Source organism: Typopeltis vanoorti, chromosome 22 (assembly GCF_054136105.1).
Source record: "Typopeltis vanoorti isolate ZY-2024b chromosome 22, IOZ_Tvanoo_1.0, whole genome shotgun sequence".
Taxonomy (NCBI): domain Eukaryota; kingdom Metazoa; phylum Arthropoda; class Arachnida; order Uropygi; family Thelyphonidae; genus Typopeltis; species Typopeltis vanoorti.
In genome coordinates, this window is record NC_143570.1 from 1,051,918 (window position 1) to 1,073,379 (window position 21,462).

The 21,462-nt window shown below is 37.2% G+C and overlaps 1 protein-coding gene across 2 annotated transcripts in view; it reads left to right on the forward strand.

Annotated features, from left to right (window-relative positions):
- Coq5 (ubiquinone biosynthesis protein COQ3, mitochondrial) overlaps window positions 1-21,462 on the forward strand; it is a 97,937-nt gene that overhangs the window by 58,297 nt on the left and 18,178 nt on the right. For both annotated transcript variants that reach the window (XM_090412217.1, XM_090412216.1), the window contains one exon: window positions 4,667-4,900. In XM_090412217.1, coding sequence (XP_090268343.1) covers window positions 4,667-4,900 — 234 coding nt within the window. The remainder of the gene's footprint in view (window positions 1-4,666; window positions 4,901-21,462) is intronic.

The window sequence follows — 21,462 nt, forward strand, 5'->3', positions numbered from 1 at the left end:
GGCTACAGTGTCTAGTGGACAGGAGATGAAGAGGTGATATTATTGAGACATTTAAACTGTTGAGAAATATTTACCAGATTGACACCAGGGGAGATTTTTCACATAGTAGAACAAGGAAAAACTATCATCCCTAGAAGTTGTGGAAAAAAATGTAAGAGAGTAAGAAATAAGATTTTTGCATGAAAAGTTGTAGGAGCACATATTGCATTGCCTGAGATGGTAATGAAAGTGCAGACAGTGAAAGTGTTTAGGGAATGTATGAGTGTGTAGTTATTAAATAATTTTTAATTATTAAATATTATTTAATTAAATAATAATTGTTTAATAATAATACATGCACAAAGTTCTCTTTGATTAATAGAAATTTTGGGATGATCCCTTGTCTATATATCATTTTACAAAGTAAGATGGTTCAAAAGCACAGCAATCTTACATTTATATTTTTTTCAAGTATATGCACCTGACGTATAACTTTCAACCAAAATGGTTTATAATAAAATATTTTAATGATAATGGTAGGCCAAATGAATAGTAATACCTTCCTCCAACCAAGAGGTTGTGGGTTCAGATCCCACTGTGGGCATGGATGTTTGTTAAAACTTACTCTGGACGAGCTTATATAGCTCCTTGAGTTTATAAGGATTTTTTTAAATAAAATAATAATGATAATAAACCCAAATTTCATTATTAACCATTTTGGTTGAAATCCTTCTTTATAATGTATAACCTTGATGGGGAAGCTAAATGTTAGGTACATACTTGAGAAAAATATAAATGTAAGAATGCTATGCTTTTGAACTATCTTATGTTTTTTTTAATGATGTAAGTTCTGTTTGCTAGATTTTCAGAAAAGCATTAGCACCAGTTACTGGAAGACATAATCTTAACTTTAATATTATATTCCAGTATATTCCAAGAAATAAAACAGGTATATTCTGTTGTTGAAATATAATTGTTTCTTATGTTAATTCATCTCCAATTGAGATTTTTGCTCAGTTTGACTTAAAATGAAGTGGTTAGTATGAGAGAGAGAGAGAGAGAGAGAGAGAGAGAGGTTGCATTCTCTGCTGACATTTCTGCCTGTTGTATCATGTTTTTGACCAAATGTAAAATATTACATTATTTTTGATCTAATTGCAGTCCTTTGGGAAATTCAGTCCAAAATTAAGGGGGGGATTGGGATGACTCATCTGCAAACACTTCTGTGGGTTGCATTTTTCATCCGTTTTGACTAAATTTGGAACATTGTTTCTTATATTGCTTAAAGAGTTGGCAATTTTGGTATAATCAAATCCATATCAAATCCATAATATTACATAAAAAAAAGAAGTATTTTGTATATGACAAGTAAGCTAAGTATTAAGTACTGGAAACAGATGGTAGGATGTTCTTTAGAAGCAGTATACCTACTTAGTTGTTATTGTTTTAATCATTGAGAATGTATTCTCTTTGAAATTCTTCAAGTAGTACCAGATGAGAAGTAATAATATTAGTAATGTAGTATTTCTAAATTTCAGCAAACTTCTCAGTACTTAACTCACTTTTTTAGAATATGAGATTTTTTTAATGAAACTTGGTTTATTGCCATAGTCTTCTTTTGTTATAAAAATACTATATCATATGTATTATTTCTGGGAAATTCCCATGTTACTCCTCTTAAAAGCTATTATTTTTACAGCAATTTTTGCCTGTTTTTGTTTAGGAGTGTCCCTTATTTTAAATACATTGGCTTTTTACCATATCAAAAAAGCATATCAAAAGTTCCTGGCAAATAAGTCAGCTTTTACTCTTACAGAATACAGAGACAAATGTAAGAAAGCTAAACAGTGTGTAAAACTAGCTAAACAAAAGTCATGGGAGGACTTTGGCAAGAATATAGAAAATAAATATCAAGAAGGTGGCAAAATATTCTGGAGGTTGTTGAAGAAGCTTAGGAATGGAGGAAAGAGTGCTGTAAAAGGAATTAGAGATGATAAAGGTGAAATGAAAACAGGAGAAAAAGATATCCTTGAAGTATGGAGTAATTACTTTGAAAAACTGCTAAATGAAACAAGCAGTGATGACAGCACAGTGATAAAAAACACTGACCAGGTATGCAGTCAGGAATACATATCCATACTTGAAGTAGAAAAAGCCATCAAAGGCTTGAAATGTGGAAAGGCAGCAGGAGTAGATGATATTCGACCAGAAATGCTGAAGTATGGTGGTATAAGAGTCTTACAGTGGCTGCACTGCATAGTTCAGAAAGCCTGGACAGAGGGACGAATTCCCGATGATTGGAGTAGAGCTCTCATAGTACCTATATATAAAAAGGGAAATAAAACTGTATGTGAGAATTACAGAGGTATTTCCCTACTGAGTGTTCCTGGCAAGATCTATGCAAGTATACTTGAGAAACGGTTGAGAAGAATTGTGGAAGAAAAGCTTGGTGAAGAACAAGCTGGATTCAGGCCAAATAGAGGCTGTCAGGATCAGATCTTCACTTTACGACAAATAGTCGAGAAAGCATGGGAATATAACAAAGATCTGTATTTAAGTTTTGTCGATTTGGAAAAGGCATATGACAAGGTGCCAAGAGAGAAGCTATTCAATACGCTGCAGTTATATGGTGTCAATGGGGCATTATATCAAGCAATACTTAGTCTTTATTTGAGTTGTGAGTCAGCAGTTAGAATTGAAGGAAGTACAGGAAGATGGTTTAATGTTAAATCTGGTGTGAGACAAGGATGTACATTATCCCCTCTGTTATTCATTATCTATATGGATCACATTATGAAGGAATGTGGTATTAAACCTGATATCAAAATTGGAGATGTTAATGTCAGCTCTTTGCTTTATGCGGATGATGTTATACTTCTAAATAAATCCGCTACAAGTCTGCAAGATTCTCTGACTAAATTGAATAGCTGTTGTAATAGATATGGTATGAAGGTCAGCAATAAAAAGACAAAGACAATGAAAATAGGCAGAATCATTGAAAATGTCAACTGTGTTGTGAATGGAGAACCTGTGGAACAAGTAAAACATTTCAGCTACTTAGGCACAATTTTTACTGAAGATGGTAAACTAAATATAGAAATAGACAACAGAATCAGCAAAGCTGGTATGGTGGGAAGTCAATTGAATAAATTCATATGGAATAAGAAAGAAATTAGTCGGAACACTAAATTAGCTGTATACAAGACTATGTTCAAACCAATTTTAACTTATGGATCTGAGAGCTGGGTCAGAAGTAAAACACTTGACCAAAGACTAGAGACCGCAGATATGAGAGTCCTGAGAAAGATTAGAGGCGTGAACAGATGGCATCAATGGCAATATCATATTAAAAATGAGGATATTAGGAAAGAACTTGACATTGTCAGCATCCAGGAATGCGTTAGCAGAGCTAATCTCAGATGGTATGGTCACTTAAATAGAATGGGAGAGGAAAGATTAGCAAAACAAGTGTTCTCTGCCAGGTTGGCAGGAAAACGACCCAGAGGAAGACCAAGATATAGGTGGATTGATACGGTACAAAGTGCCTTAGATGATAGAAATATAAGATCTGATAATGTTGGAGTCTTGACAAGTAACAGACTGATTTGGAGGAAAATTGTAGATAGGAAGTTAGTAATGATGTAATTTTTTTCATGTAGTACTGTCATATCCTGTACACCCCTTGAGGGTACATGGCAGGAATTTGATGATGATGATGATGATGATGATGATGGCTTTTTACCCAAGAATTCTTAGGGTATTATAAGTGTATTTTAAGGGTAAATATATGCAGAGTAATAGAGGAAGAAATTTTGCACATACCTTTTTTGGATGTTAAGATGTCTTTGTTCTCCATACTTCTGCTGTTAGGCTGTTAAAGGGAGTGGGAGGTGTTTGAAAACCCGTTTTTTTTTTTTTGTGTGTTATCGTCATAGAAACATTTCGGGATGTTCCGATGACGATAACACGATCGAAATGGCTCACACCCCGTTAACGCTCTCCCCTGCCCCTGTTTCCCATAAAACCCTTCCCCAAAGAAGCACCTTTAAATATAATAATATATTATTATTATTATGCAACACCTCCAGGGAGTCCAAAGACTCATCGAGGGAGAGTGTGCCAACAGCATCGAATGATTGAGCTCCTTCCAACTACTAACCATGCTCAAACTTACTTAACTTTTTGCTGAGCCATTAGTAGCAGAGGCTCTACCAATCGCCCAAGCTATATGTATATATATTATTTTAAAAAAAACCGGGTTTTCTAATTAATCTTCCCACCTTGCCTCAAACACCCCCACATTTCCTACCCCCCACCCCCCTCTTTAACAGCCTAACAGCAGAAGTATGGAGAATGAAGACATCCTAACATCCAAAAAAGGTATGTGCAAAATTTCTTCCTCTATTACGCTGCATATATTTACCCTTAAAATACACTTATAATACCCTAAGAATTCTTGAGGAAAAAGCCAATGTATTTAAAATAAGGGACACTCCTAAACAAAAACAGGCAAAAATTGCTGTAAAAATAATACTATATCATATTTCAATATTGTTAAGTTAGCAAATCTGAATATTATTTCTTATTTCAGTACTCATTTCAATACTTATAATGAGCCTGTAGTGATTGTATCAGTTTTGTTCTGTTTCATTTTTAATTTGTTTTTCTCTCATTCTGTTTATGATAGGTGATATAGCTTTCAGATTTCTCAAGGCTTTGAAGACATTTGAAGAAGAAAATCAGAAAACAGAAGAAAAAGATTTTGAATTATCCAATCCACTAGATAATGAGTTTATTAAAAATTCCCAGTCTGTAAGTGGTAGTGTATCTACATCAGAAACACATGTTACTGTTCTTGATATTAGTGCTGAAATGCTAAAAGTTGGAAGAGAAAAAGCAAAATATATGGGAATTCAAGCAGGTATCTGTGTTTAATTTTTTTAATTTGTTTTAATGGTGATCATGTCATATTTAGATGATATCTGATTGTCATGTATATGCATCATTGAATCACTATTGAGAGGAAAAAGACTTTGCAGTATATCCCACCTCCCATTAGCTAAGTTTTCTAGAGAACTGTTTCACTTTACTAATTTAAAACTGTGGTAAAACTTTTGTCTCCAGCACAACTTGATATTCAATTAAAATTAACTATATAGCTATAAAAAATGTCATGCTGTTACAAAATTACCAAAAAAAAAGATGTTCCTGCTAAATTCACATGGCAACAATGCTGTTATAAGCACACTGTGGTGAACAACAGAAGTTCAAAACAAAATACTGAATTGATTAGCAGATGACCTCATAATTCATGCTAATTGTTCTTTTGCTTAATGCAGATACATATGCTTTTAACTGAATTTGCCAAACACAGCAGTGATGATTATCTTTTAGATCCCCATCCCAATGGCTTTAACAGGCCTTTAAGGCCCACAACCTTCCAAGCATGTTTGGATTTCATAACCGAAATACGAGGAGAGAATGGTCACTCCTATGCCTCAAGGTATTCTTGGCTGTATCCCTGTGTGTTCACGGGGCCGGTTTGCCTGCTTGCGGGATGTAAAACACCAGATAAACTGGCGGAAAAAACCCTACTGCCCGCGCCCAACACCGGCTAACTTGGCTATGGCTGAGGAAGATACTTCAGCTCCTCACGTCTCCGACGGGAATCGAACCTAGGACACTTCTTCCCCAGGCATATGGTTGCGAAGCGCAAAGCCACTAGGCTAACCGCACGGACATTATCTTTTAGATGGTAGCTTTAAATAACATTCACAGTGTCTCATGGGGGCTTCTTCACTAGATTAACCTTCAAGTTTCTTTCTGTCCAGTTCAGAAATGAAATTCATTCCTGGACTCTCCGAAAGATAAATATTCTCCACTTTCCCATCCTGGAATTGATAGAATTCCATGCTTATGTGGCCTTTCTTAGTATTATGGACAGAGACTGGCCAGTCTGCTTAGATTTGTTTATTGTTAACACCAGACCTCCATAGGAGGGTCTAAAGACTCATCACTGATGAGTCTAAAGATCATCAACCAACAAGTTTGTTGAAATTTAGAAATATTACATTACTGATATTATTACTTCTCATTTGGTACTACTTGAAGAATTTCACAGAGAAATTTACATTCTCAACAATTAAAACAATATCCCATCCAGGTAGGAGAATGAGTATGATAATTAAGGGGTTGGACATGAGGAAAAAACAAGCAAGAGTAAGTAGGCATAAGAAGGATGTGAGGACGAATATCAGGAGACTATTGAGAAGAGTGAAAGATAACTGTGTAGTAGGAAAGGTTGTTAGTGTGTTTTCCCCAGGTATGATGATGAGTTGCGATGGAGAGCCAGAATCATGAATGGTATGTTAGCTATACATCCACAAACTCCACTTCCTTCCTAGAGAAGGAAATGGAGTTTGTGAATGTATAGCATGTGTTTGAGGGAAGGCTGAAATTATACAGATGTGATGGATTGTATTTAAATGTCTTTGGAGTGAGTGTACTGGAGAAAGTATTGCTGGATGAAAGAATAGTGTGTCGAAGTACAGTGTGTTTTGCGAGATCAGAAGAAAGAGATGAAGGGAAAAATCAGGAGAGTTGTACTGAAGAAATAGAAATGCTTGGCAGTGAAAACAGTAGTGTGAGAGAGGAACAGGGGGAGCTCCCAATGACAGGAAGACATGGGCATAGGGAGAGTGGATGCTGAAAATGGCAGTAAGTGTGTGTATGAAGATGGAGTATATTGCGATGTGGGTGGATACTAAGCAGATATACAGGGTGTTCGGGATAAATTTGACATATTTATAATTAATTATATTTTTCCGTAAGTTACATGTATTAACACACACTTCTCTTCATTTAAAAGGTTGGACCCTTCTTCATTCATATACAAGATGTCAGAAAGGATGGATAGCTGGAACCCACCTGAATCATGGAAGAGAATAACTTGTATCATGATGATTCGTGCCGGCCATCAAAATAAGGATATTTCGACTGCTGCCCAATGCTCCCTGAATACAGTAAAAACAATCAGGCATGAACTAGAGACTTGCAATGGTGACTACGAGGATGTAGCAAGAAGAAAGATCCCTAGCAGACGATCTGATTGCGTTCGTACAGCAGAATTCCTCGCAAATCTGCAGGAACAGGTGTTGGAGATCCCTGGCATTGGAATTCGGGCTTTGTCACGTGAAATGAATGTTGCAGCCTCTACTATGAAGCTTGCACTCAATGAAGACCTCCGCTACTACTCATACAAGCGCCGCAAAGGTCAGCTGCTTACAGAAAAGGCCCGTGAAAAACGTTTGATAAACGCGAAGAAACTTCTAAGCAAAGTGAAACATCCTGCGGAACCACAAACAATCTGGTTCTTTTCCGATGAGAAAAACTTTTGCCAGGATCAAAAACACAACACACAGAATAACAGATGGCTTGCATACAGTACAAAGGACATTCCTCGTGTAATGCAGACTAAATTTCCCCAAACTGTGATGGTTTTCGGATGTGTATCCTCTGAAGGCAATGTGATGCCTACGCATTTTTTCCAAGAGGACCTCAGGTTGACTTCAGATGGCTACGTGGAGTTGCTAAACACTGTAGTCAAGCCCTGGATAACAAGGGTAGCCAATGGTAGGCCGTATGTATGGCAGCAGGATTCGGCCCCTTGCCACACCTCTGGGAAAAGTCAAAAATGGTTGTCTGAAAATTTCTACGACTTCACCAGTCCAAATGTTTGGCCTCCAAACTCCCCAGACCTTAACCCCATGGATTATTTTGTATGGGGCGCAGTTGAAAAAGACACCAATCGCACTTCCAGTAATACAAAAGCCCAGTTAATGGATAAAATTAAAACAGTTTTTACGGCCCTTCCCAGGGAGACTGTAGCATCAGCTTGTTCGAGGTTCCAAAGCAGGATTGAAGCTGTGATCGATGCTAATGGTGGTTATTTTGAGTAAATCTTGTTGATAGTATTGTAATTAACTCTGCCTGTAATGTTTTTTGTCAATTCATTAAATTTAATAGATACAAAGAAGATTTTCTTTTTCCTTACGAAACTGTCAAATTTATCCCGAACACCCTGTATGTGGTAAGTGGTGTAGTGGGGAAATCACAACCAACACATGGCTTAGATAGACTGGCTACAGACCTAAAAATGAACTGCTGTGTATCAGAAATAAAGGGGATGAAATGGTTTCAGTGATTGAGTTTATTCACCCCAAAATCATTCGAATAAGTGAAATATGGTTGAAGGAAGATGATATCATAAAGGGAATAGAAATGGAAGGGTACAATATTTTTTGCGAGGATAGAAAGGGCAAGAAGGGAGAGGGGAGTACTGCTGATGATAGCAGGGGAATTAAGTCCACATAAGGTAGACACGAAAGGAGAAAATAGTGGCAATAGTTATGAGGCAGTGTGGTGTAATGTGGAGGTTGAGAGGAAGATAGGTTTAGTTTGTTGCTGTAGGCCTGGGAATGCGGAATGTGGTGATGAAGAAACGTGTAAACAACTTGGATTAGTGAACAAATGAAGAGTACTTATTATGGGTGATTTTAATTATAGTGGTATAGATTGGAATGAAGAGATAAGATTTGGGAATAAGGAAAATGAATTTTTCGGATTCTTGAGAGATAACTATCTCAGGCAGCACATAAAGGAGGGCACGCGAGGATCAAGAGTTCTAGATCTCTTCATTTCATCAGAGGATGTAATTGTTAGAGGAGTTTCACACTTTCCTCCAGTTGGTGAAAGTGATCATGAAGTAATCGCCTGTGTTGTGGCTAGTCATATGCAGACGTTTGTGAGGAAAGGATACATGTGGAATTATAAGTCTGGTGATTATGAAAAGCTTAGGAGACAGCTTGGAGCTATAACATGAAACAAGGAGTTGAGTGGTAAGGAAATAAATGCTGCATGGGAACTGACAAAGAAATACATAACAGCATCAATGGTCTAATGTATTCTGAAGGCTGAATAAAAATGGATGAATGTGAAGCTTAAGCATGAAATCTGGAAAAGAAAGCGCTTTGGAGGAAGTACAAGATGATACAAGTGGTAATAATCAGTCACATGAAGAGTATAAAGAACAAGCCAGGAGAGTGACTCAGTTAGTAAGGAAAAGAAAAGTAGAGTATGAGTAGAAATTGGCAAATCAGGCAAAGAAAAACCCTAGAGTTTTTTAGATATGTGGCAAGTAGAAGGAAGAATGATCATGGTAAGATAAAGTTAAGGGATGAAAGTGGTAGGATGGTAACTTCTGCCGAAGACATTGTTGAAATATTCAGTGATCAATTTATACGGTGTTTCATCCTGATCAGGGAGAAAATTAAATGTAGAGGACATAGGAAGGGATGGCTTAATTGTGAGTGAGTGGGAGGTATCTGAGGAAATAAATAACCTCGATGTTGTAAAATCTTTGTCGTTTGCTCCATTGTAAAATTGATGTTACTGCCGCCATTGTAAAATTATATTACACTTATTTGTTTTTGTACTTGTTCAAAAGTTCTATACTCAATATTTTACTATACTTAAATACTCTACTTAATATACTGTTGTAACTCCGAGTTCTTAATATGTTGCTTGATTTAGACTCTTATTATTAATCCTCTCTTTCAACTTTAATGTCCCCTTAGTCTCAAGGCTGTAATTATGATTCTTCACATTCGCAAAACTTTAGAACTAAGAAATTGCCTCTGGCTGGAGTCAATTTCCTTGTCTGAACTATGGCATTTTTCTATTTTGAATTCTGAAAATTTATTTGTTTGTATCGACTGCACCATCAGGATTCATAAATAGGAATTGAATATCCTTCCAAAAAAAAAACACTCAGCAAAACACGGAACTTTCCTCTCTTACTTAATTACTAAATCCAGCAACGCAAAATTTCTATCTTTCAGTCATGGCTACTCAATACTCTAGGTTACACAGATTCGATTTTTATGAGCAGTGCATTGGTATGCATGAATCAGGCAAATTATTTGACAGACAAAACAATTTATTCATGCTAATTGAATGTACACTAAAAGTTAACACTAAATATTCAAAACCTCTCAGGCTCTATACCTTTCAGCAATATTAGCTTGGATTCAAATTAATCAACCCAGCTTCACAATTCTCCTTTAAACAAATTGACTAATGCACTAATTATTCCTACACTAAAACAGACTTGTGCATACTTCATCATAATTCAACTCAGACATTAAATTATATCACGCACTCCAAACCGTCACATACATCATCTCTATCTTAACACACATAGCTCAGCAGGATATTTCACAAAAAATTTACCTCACGATCTAGAGTCCTTATTACTGTTCTTAACTCTAACAAAATTTCAATATAATAGTGATTTCCACCACAAATTTCACCTGTAGAAAATTCCTATACAAGGCCTTACTTTTTAGTCATCTAGTCCCCAATAGTAGATCCTTTAGATTGTTATCTTCATCTTTTACCTTCCGATATAGCTCACTACTGGACGCCTTTTATGATATCGAAGACATTTCATCAACAGAGACCTTTAGGAAACCTGGTGGCTGTCCGGAACTGACCGTCATTACTGCATAATCAAGCCTTCTGTTACTTCCGGATGCCTGTTGTCAGGATGTGGATCTGTGACCTTGAATCGGCAAGACACACTGGAATTCCTTGCATTGAGGACTGGAACCGAGAGCCGGAATAGCATCTGGGAAGAGGCGATGACAAAAACCAAAAAGTGCGCCACAAGCCACCAACAAGAAAGAGCCTTCTCAACTACCTGTGAGAAAGGGAGTCTCGATCTATCGATCCTTCCCATTTTTATTCTCTTCCTTTGATCTTGGAACTGCCACCGATTCATGCCCCTGGATTTTTCTTGGGATAGCTTTCCCAGCCACCTTGATGTTGCTGCATTAAGGCGGGAAACCCTGTGCATACTTGACCTTTGCAATATTGATTGCCTTTGGTCATAAGTTAATCGGTCTGGAACTTTCCTTTGTTACAATTAAATTTACACTTAACTTTCTTTGTTCTTTACAGAAATTTGGCGGTCACAATATTTAACAGTTTACTCTAACTTGTTTCCATACTACATAAACATAAAAAATTTGCTAATTAACCATACTTAAATTTGCAATTAAAGTATGTTGTATGGATTTACGTTTTCTAGTAAAATCGGCATATAAGGAATTGTTGTACAAAATCCTTCTATGCAAGATTTTACAATGTCAATAACCAATAGGATTTAATGACATATTACCATACATTTTAAGGGAATGTTCCAGGGAATTGGCATGCTTGTTTAATAAGAGTTTTAGAACAGCAGAGGTTCCAAGGGAGTGCAAGGAGGGTAAAATTCTTCCACTGCATAAAGGTGGTGATAAGGCTGTAGCTTCAATTTATAGGCCAGTCTATATATCTGGAGTTGTGTTGAAGGTCCTGGAGAGATTGGTGAGAAGTAGGATACAGAAATGGGTTGTAACAGCAGTATTCTCTGTAGTTATCAGCATGGGTTTAAGGGGGGGATCATGTTTCATTAACTTACTTATGTACTATAACAAGATGACAAATACCTTAGACAGGGAAGATGCATATACAGTGGTGTACTTAGATTTTGCAAAGACTTTTGATAGACTGCCATACGACAAGCTCTTAAATAAATCAAAACAGATGGGATTGGATAATAGACTTCTGAGTTGAGCCAATGACTGGCTGTTGGATAGGTATTAGAAACTGACCTCTCTGGTGTGCCGCAGGGGTTAGTTTTGGGAGCCATTGTTGTTCAGTTTGTATGTTACTAATATTGGGTTGGGTTTAGCTAGTGATATGCAGCTATTTGCAGATGATGCAAAACTGGGAAGAGCAATACAGAGTCAAGCGGATGTTATTGCCTTACAAGAGGACTTGAATAGATTGCATGAATGGGCAGGTAAGTGGAACTGTCAGTTCAGTGTTGTAAAGTATAAGGTTTTGACATTTGGTAAGCAATGATGGGATGCAAAGTATACACTTGGTGGGGAAACTTGAACAGAAGTAGAGGAGATGAGGGATCTAGAAGTGATGGTGGACAAGGACCTGAAATTCAGGGGCCACATTGCACAAGTTGTGAAGACATCACATCGGATAATAGCAATGATGTGGAGACCCTGACATACAGAATTAGAGAGGTTATGATTCCATTGTATATAAGGTCTTGATCAGACTTGATCATGGATTATTGTGCACAGATTTGGTTGCCGTGTTTTCATGGTGACAAGGATATGTTGAATGGGTCCAGAGAACATTCACAAAGGTAGTTAGTAATCCTTGGAATGTGGAGTACGAGGACAGATTGAGAGAAAGTAATTTGCAGAGCCTTGTGAATAGGAGGAAGTGGGGGGGGGGGGGGGGGAATATGATTGAGACATATAAGCCAGTCAGGGGTTGTTATCAGGTTGACATGGAAGAGATTTTTCATAGACTGGGAGAGGAGGAATAGAATGAGGCCATCGCTGGAAACTGTATAAGGGGGGGGGTGTGAGCAGAGGAGTAGGTTCTTGGCATGGAGAGTGGTTGGTGAGTGGAATTCATTGCCTGAGTGTGTTGTGGGTCAGACACATTGAATCAGTTTAAGGCACGGTTGGATGAGCGTTGTGTGCGATAGCGTGTACCTCCCACAATGAGTCTCTGACTCCATGGAGGTCAGATGTTAATAATAATAATAATAATAATAATATCAGCTAAAGTAGCTACTGCTTTAAAAATTTAGAAGACATCAAGAGTATATTCTGCTCCATGAGTCTGATAAGTCAGATCAGACTAGCCATGGAATTCATTGGGATAAAATTAAAGTTTTATGCAAGTTATTTCCTATTAGAAAGCTGTGAATATCCATTTACCAAAAAAAAATTATTGTATGACTTTCCAACTCCTCATTTTCATGTCAAGTGATTTATTTTTTATTTCCTTGAATTCTAATGGTTTATAGGTGAAGCTCTCCTCATGCAGTTAATATTATGCATTTTGACATGTGCTTTAATTGTCTAATTAGTTTTATCTGTTTTCTTATGTGTTGAGAATGGCAGTAAAATGCAGCCAAAAATTCTGTTCATAATAGAAAACCAACAGTTTAGAATTCACTTCTCTTTTGAGAAGTGTATTCTAAGTATCTCTCTGAAATATTTTGGGAAGTTTTAAAATTGGAAATTAAAATATAGTTACTTATCACAGAAATGATTTTGACAGGAACTAGAATTAAGCTCCTAGCCTTATCGTTTAGATAATATATGCAAAGGTTTAGTTGGCACCTATAATTATAGGAGGGAACCAATGAAAACCCATATAGTTCTTTAAGTTATAGTGAGGAAACTGTATTCAGATCTGGAGAGCATTTTGTTTAAATATGGTCCGCAAGACTTTGGTTTGCTCCTCTCAGTATATGAAACACTAACCAAACTTTTAGCTGCCAAACTTATTTCAACTCAAACCAGACATGTTTGAGTTGAAATAAGAAGCTATATACTAAATCCATGAACCTATCACTTGCCATACTCCCCAGTTTTGCATGATCAGCAAACAACTGAATATCTGCTTTCAATTTTTCCATTATATCATTAATGTACAAATTAAACAGTAGTGGTCCTAGTACAGAGCCCTAGGGCACTTCACTAGTCACCCTCATTCCCCTTGATTCCACTCCACCATAAACCACCCTCCGATGTCTGTCTATCAGCAAACATTCCCCCCCCGCCCAATCCATTCCCATTTGCTCCAATTTAAGTGATAGTTTTTCATGTGGAATTATGTCAAATGCCTTTACGAAGTTCAGCTATCATGGTGTAGCCATTTCCGAACTACACACTCTTTAACTCCTTTCAAACCAAGGGTGGTGTCTGTGCATACATTCGCTCTTACATACCTTGTCAGAGAGCATCCAACCTAGAATTGCCTAACTTTAGACTTTCTTTGGTTAAAAATATCCCCCCCCCCCCCACTCAGTCAAATTCATTTGCTATCATTCCCCTAATGCAACCAACCACTCTGAGCTCTTTAATTTCCTCTCCTTAAAAATTGATTTTCTCCAGTCCCACTTTCCCAGCAGAAAAATCATCCTCCTAGGAGATTTTAATGTCCATAACACCAACTGACTTTCCTCTCCAGCTGTACAGATCTTGCAGGCAGAGATGCTGAAACATTTGCCTTCATTAATGACCTTACACTTGTTCAGATGCCAACCAGAATAGCTGATAACCCGATCCTCTCCCCAAACATCCTAGATCTCTTCCTCACCAATGAGCTTTCCAAATACACAGCGAATGTAGTGTGCCTCCCTAATTAATTCTGACCACAATCTAGTGCTCATCTCCTCCCCCATGCAACATTGCTTACACAGCCACTCCCATACAAGAGTAGTTTGGCATTATAAGTGCCATGTGGGAAAGACTCTGAAACTTCTGTGCCTCATTCCCATGGCTGTACTATTGCTTCAACCCATACATATGCACCAAACTTATAACCAAAGTAATCCTCATGGGCATGGGAACATACATTCCCCATAGTACTTTGACCTGCCATTGCCTAATTACACCCTGGTTTTTCAAAAGATGTGCCAAGACTGTTCAAACGAAAAACCAAACATACCATAACTGGCTCAAATGAAGAACTCCATCCTCCTTTAGAGTTTATACCCAAGCCCAAAATAGATGAAAAAAAAAAAAAATCAATCTTTCCAAAACAGAGTTCGAAAGAGCAAAAAGCAGGAAATTAGCAGCCTGTCCAAATGGCAGCCAAGCCTTTTGGTTCTTGCCAAAGCAGTCAGTTGTAACTTCTGCCCAACACCATTCCCATCTCACACTTTGCTTCCAATGCATACATAATTGACAATGGTAAATGTCCCAAAACCATTCCAGATGCCCAAAATACAATGCCCCCTATATCCTTTTGTCAGAAGGAGATCAGAAAAATACTGTACAAATTAGACACAAAAAAAGTCTCCTTCCCCTGATAGCATTCCTCCAATTGTCATGAAAGTGTGTGCACCAGAACTGACTCCTATCCTATTTAGCCTGTATATACTGTCTTACTCCACTGGTATCTATCCCACGGCAAATTTGACCTATATTCAACCCATTCCTAAGAAGGGCGACAAGTCACTATCCAACTACCACCCTACTCACTCACCTCAGTCCTATCCAAAGTAATGGAAAAAATCATCAATTCCCAACTTCTACACTACCATGATGCTTCCCGCCTAATAAACAACCACCAGTATGGATTCCGTCACTGCCGATCAACAGATCTGCTCACATATGTCAACCATCTCTGGACAAATGCCATGGAGAAGTTTGGCGAATCTCAAGTGGTTGCACTTGATATCTCCAAGGTGTTTGACCAGGTCTAGCACAAGGGCTTACTAAGCAAACTGCCATCATTTGGTCTGTCTCGAGACTTGTAGTTGAATTGCCAGCTTTCTGTCTGGATGCACACTATGTGTGGTGGCGGATGGTTCCTTATCCTCTCACCATTCAACTAATGCCGGGTTTCCACAAGGTTCTGCCCTCTCACCTACTTCAGCTGACCTCCAACCTGATACACAGTTTTGCAGATCACAGCATATTGCACTCCTCCCTTTCATTTGATAAACCTTACTCTACACAACTCACTCAACCTAGAGAACATCAACCACCACCCTCAATTCTGATCTCCAAGCCATCCTCAAATGGGGTTCAGATAACCTAGTCAATTTCAATGCTAATAAAACCTATATTTGTCTTATTTCTCATAAAAAAAGAACCATTTTCTCCCAGTATTATTTTTGACAACACCCAAATTTCCAGACAATTTGGGATTTCTCTTCTTGTTTATGCCAGGAGAGGCCTGACATCAAGCCTCTCCTGGCATAAACACATCACAACCATTGCATCCTCAGCTTCTAAAAAACTAAGATTTCTCTTTTGCTCAAGATGTTACTTCACCCCTGAACAGCTTATACAAATCACAAATCTACCCAACTATTGAATACTGCTCTCACATGGAGTGAGGCCCCCCCCCCAAATGCTTGACTCAATACAGAGGAGAGCAGTTAGACTTCTTAATGACCCATCTCTTACCAACTCACTCCCCCCCACTTTCACACAGATGACCGATCTCTGCAATATGTGCATTCTACAGATATTTCCATGGAAAATGTTCATCTGAAATAGTATCAATAATTATCCTACTTAGCACTAAGCTCATCGGAACATGTGCAGTTGCTGTTGCTCAACATCCATTCACAGTGCACCTTGAAACCCACAGAACAAGTATCTTTTCCTTCTCCTTCATCCCTGCAACTACTGTACTGTGGAACAGTCTTCCCCCTGTTGTGTTCCTTAAAGGAATACAATATACAGTCATTTAAATCAAATGTACCTCCTTTCCCAACCCACTAAGCATACATAGTACTAATGTACTATAGGTTGATCAACCAACTTCTCGTGTATGGGCGCAACAGAAAAAAAATAAAAATAAAAATTCCTTTATCCAATTCTGCTGTCACCTTATTATAAAATCTGAATAAATTATTGAAGCAAACTCACCTTTTACAAAGTCATACTGCCTCCTATAGAGTATCATATTCATATCCACCTATTCCATTACTGAATTTTAACTTACTTTTCCAATACTTTAACTACCATTCCAATCCAGAGACTTAGATTAAACAACTTCATCAGAGACACTGTCAGTTCACCTTCACGTTCTCGTAGCATATGAGCTAATATACCATCGAGGCCTACTGCTGTATTGACATTGATATTTTTCAGTATACTGAGTACCTCCAGTTCATCTACCTTAATGCTCACATCAGTCTGTCACCTCAGTAACTGGAAAGTTGCCACCTGTATGATATACCCTTGCAAAGTGATTACTTAGTGACTGAACTATTTCTTCTGCTTCTGTCACTTTCATGCCATCAGCATTGAATAAAGTTATCTTTCTATAATCATTCTTTCTCATACTTTCTAGATAGCAAAAAATTCTTTTGGGTTTACTTTGACCTACTTAGCTAATTTTCTCTGGAAATCTGATTTAGCCTTCCTTTTCATACTAGTTACCCTTGCCTGTGTTATACAGTTCATGAGCATGCTGATTACCTTGTTGTTTATATTCCTTCCACAATGCTTTCTTTTTTTATAGATCCTGCTTTATACTGTTAGTTATTCACTTAATTCCTACTCTGTTTATCCTCCTAACCCTGGGTATGCACTCTGATACTGCCTCACTTATACAATCCTTGACCACTTCCTATGCACTAATGATATTCATTCCATATCACTTTTTATGTCATGGAACTGCTTCAAGTTACCTCCTAAGTTTGTAATAATCACTAGCCTTTATAGTTCTGCATAAACCCTTTCTTGACTGAAGTTTCCACATGTTGGGCAAGCAACCTCCCAGGACAAGACTGCATGGTCACCTTCCCTGATTAGAGGTAGAGTTGCTACTGCAGTTATAGATAGATCTTCTGATTCTATTACCAGATCCAACATTCTCAATCCCCTGTCTCTTCCATCATGCACTGTTTCAGGTAATTATTCCTTAGTAACTGTATAAATGCCATTTCCATTTGCCATGTACCCTTTCAATCTATATCACCATAGTTGAAGTCTTCCATGATAATTGCTTGGCCTGTACTCATTGTGCTAATCTGCTGATGCATGCCATCCACAAATTACTTTCATTTCCCATAGTTTCAATCTTCATATTACGGTCATCATATGTAGTACACATAAAATAACTTACAGAGGGTTAAAGAGTTTAGCTGACATGTGGAGGGGAGGGGGATATGATAGAAACTTATAAGTTACTAAAGGAATTCTGTATGATTGACACAAAAGAAATTTTTTAACATATGGGGAGTAGGAGGAAAACAAGAAATCACACTTGGAAGTTGTCTAAGAGTGTAGTTAGTAAGGGTATGCAGACTAGATTCTTTACTAATAGAGTGGTGAATGAGTGGAATGGATTGTGAGTGGTGGTTATGAACACCACTGGCAATGAATAAGTTTAAGTAGATATATGATAGGTATTGTATTAATGGATGGTATGGGCCTCTCGCAGTGAGTCTTTTGACTCTGTGGAGTACCCATGTAAATAATAATAAATGTCAAGCATGAACACATTTCACCAAACCTTTCCATTTATATCCAAAAGTGGGTAAGGTGGTTGAGAATGAGGACAACAGAATCCATTTTATTTATTTTTTTTTTTTTTATGTGCCTTCCAATCCATTCTATCTATCTATATGTTCACTGGGCATTCACAGATGCCATATGGTCACTCCACTGCTCGGTGATGTGCCACACCAGGCCTCGCCATGTAGTCCTGTTGTTTGCTTTTTTGGAGGCCTCAACTTTCTGAAGATCAGTCACTCCACATACTATCCATCCATCTCATTGATGGTCTACCCCTTCCTCTTTTTTCAGGAACTTTACCTTCAATTGCTGTTCTGAGAAGTCCCTCTTCCATCCTTTCAATGTGTCCAAAATATTTTAACTTTCTTCTGTCAATATCCTTAAGAAGCCATAAAGTTCTACTGATCTTTTCTAACACCCAGTCATTTGTACGCCTTTCAGTATCCTCAATAGCCTTCTGTAACACCACATCTCAAAACCAGATATCTGTTTCTTATCTGACTTCTCCATAAGTCGCTGTTGGAAAAACAACTGCATCAAAAATCCTCAACTTTCTTCCCATGGAGATAGATCCATCCTTACAGATTTTAGACAGGTCTCTGACTGTTGTTTTAGCCATTCTAACCCTCTTCTGAACAGCAATTCTTCACATTGATAATGGATCCCAGGTACTCAAACTTGCTGACTTCCTCAATTCTTTTTCCATTAAGGTAAACTTGTTTCTCAAGAGCTTCCCTGTTTGTATTTCCTTTGAGAACCATAATCTCTGTCTTGCTAGGATTTAGTTGAGGTCCTCTGTTATTACTGATCTTGTTAATTATGTCAAGAATTTGTCCTAGTTCTTCCATGTCATTACAAAGGAGTACTGTATCATCAGCATACTTCAGATTACTGATCAATCTACCTCCTATCCTAATTCCTGTCTTGAGCTCATCCAATGCTTCATGCATGATGTCCTCTGCTGGTGAAAATGCACTAAAAAGGTTAAGACATGACCAAAAGATATGAAAAAATAGGATTCAAATCATTGCAAGATCATACTAACTTTGTACTCAGACCGAACTAGTGCCTGAAACAGCTAGGGGAAAAAAAACAACAACCCCACTTTGAAATGGAAAAGGGCAGAAAACCTAGGCTCAAATAACAGTGATGCATTTTGATCCCTCTCACAAGCTGCCGAATTCAACTTCTGAGGATATCTACATTGATACCTTCATAACATCATCCTGCACTGATGACCATGGAAATCACTGCCCACTAAACAAGAGCAACCCACTACATGCTTTCTCTGGTCTTTTGTCAAGAAAGACATAAACTGAATAGCTTGGATGACATCTTTTGAGTACAGTTGAGTTCCCTCAACTGTACTCAAATTTGTAAAGGAATTCAAACTCATCTTGTGCTATTAATCTCTCTCTTTCAGAATCATCTATAACATGAAAGCAAAGTTATATTCAGTCCATTCCAAAAAAAACAGATAAAAGTCAGGCAAACTAATGTCCATTCAGCTTTGCTATAGTTCTTTCAAAAAATAATGTATATAGTATATCAACAGTCAACTCTTTCACTACTTGTAGTCCAATCAAATTCATGACGATGAAAGTCATCCAGTGTAAGATCACCACTCTGCTTATTGGAGATCTGAAGTGGCTTTAAAAAAGTTTCATATTTGGTCTCCCAGATTATTACAGGTTTGCAAACTTCACTCCAAAATACTAATATGGTTGTGCCTCATGTGTACTCAAAAGATGCCATCCAAGCTATTCAGTTTATGTCTTTCTTGACAAAAGACCAGAGAAAGCATGTAGTGGGTTGCTCTTGTTTAGTGGGCAGTGATTTCCATGGTCATCAGTGCAGGATGTAGAGAATCTTTGTGCAGGATGATGTTATGAAGGTATCAATGTAGATATCCTCAGAAGTTGAATTCAGTGGCTTGTGAGAGGAATCAAAATGCATGACTGTTATTTGAGCTTAGGTTTTTCTGCCCTTTTCCATTTCAAAGTGAGGTTGTTGTTTTTTTTAACCCTAGCTGTTTCAGGCACTAGTTCGGTCTGAGTACAAAGTTAGTATGATCTTGCAATGATTTGAATCCTATTTTTTCATATCTTTTGGTCATGTCTTAACCTTTTTAGTGCATTTCCATCAACATAGTACACTGTCTTATCTCATCACTTGTTCTAAATAATTCTCTTTAAATTTTATCAATATTATCAATTGTAACTCCTCATTTTATAGATTTTCACACCACCCATATTTATTATTACATTGCTTTTCTGTTAGTACCACTTTTTTGAATAAGGTGAAACATTCTTCGACTATTAACAACCTTTAGGTTTTACACAGTGAACTACTTATTTGTTACTAATTTTGAGGGCATTAATTTTGGCCTTGCTAGTATAATATATTTTTATTTCATTATAGAGCTCTATAAGCAGCTTATATGAATACCAGTAGAAGATGATCAATGAAAAGAAGTTGATAAAGGATGTAAATTGGTGAAAGCACTTCTGATCCACAATTGGTGTTGAAATTAGGCAAATAGTGTGGAAAAAGTTATTATGGAAGAAGTATAACTAAGAAATGACCAAATTGAGTATAACATACAGGTCAGACAAGTAAAAGGTAAAGACAGAAAAACAGTGTCAGAGGAGATTGGCCAGTCAGGCCAAAAGAAGTCCAAGGGATTTTCTGCTGAATGAGAGAATAATGTTTATGGAAAAGCAATACTGGTGATTGATTTCTTCCACTTCTTTGGATATTTTAATAAATGTCCAAAGGAGTGGAAGGAAAACAAAATCATCAAAATAATGCCACTGTAAAAGAGTGGTGCTAAGACATGTTTCTAATTACACACCAGTCAATATATTTGCAGTACTGGCTAGAAGTAGGATTACTAAAAAATACACACTTGCTAACCACAGTGACAACTTTTGATACGTAAATATTTCATCCAAAGTATCTTGGGACATCATCAGTACAGTAATGCAAAACAATACTAGGAATAACATACAGTTAGGGCTCATGATTACAATGGAATCTCAATATGCGTGCAGTAACGTGTTATAGAAGTAAATTAAAAATATAACTGAACAAAAAAAAAAAAAAAATTAACATATATAAAGATTATTTTACATAATTTTGTATGACAATTTCCAATACTTTAGGAATAGTAAGAATGTTGTTGCAATTTAAATTTGGTCTGTGTAGTAGGGCTTCAGCACTTTCTTTATATAAACATTCATGTTTATATAAAGATCTATGTAAAAGTTTCGACTTTTCCCAATGGATCCTATGGTTTGGATTTTCAACTCCGTATTGAGAGAGAGAGACCACATTTCTGCAGTTTGGAAAG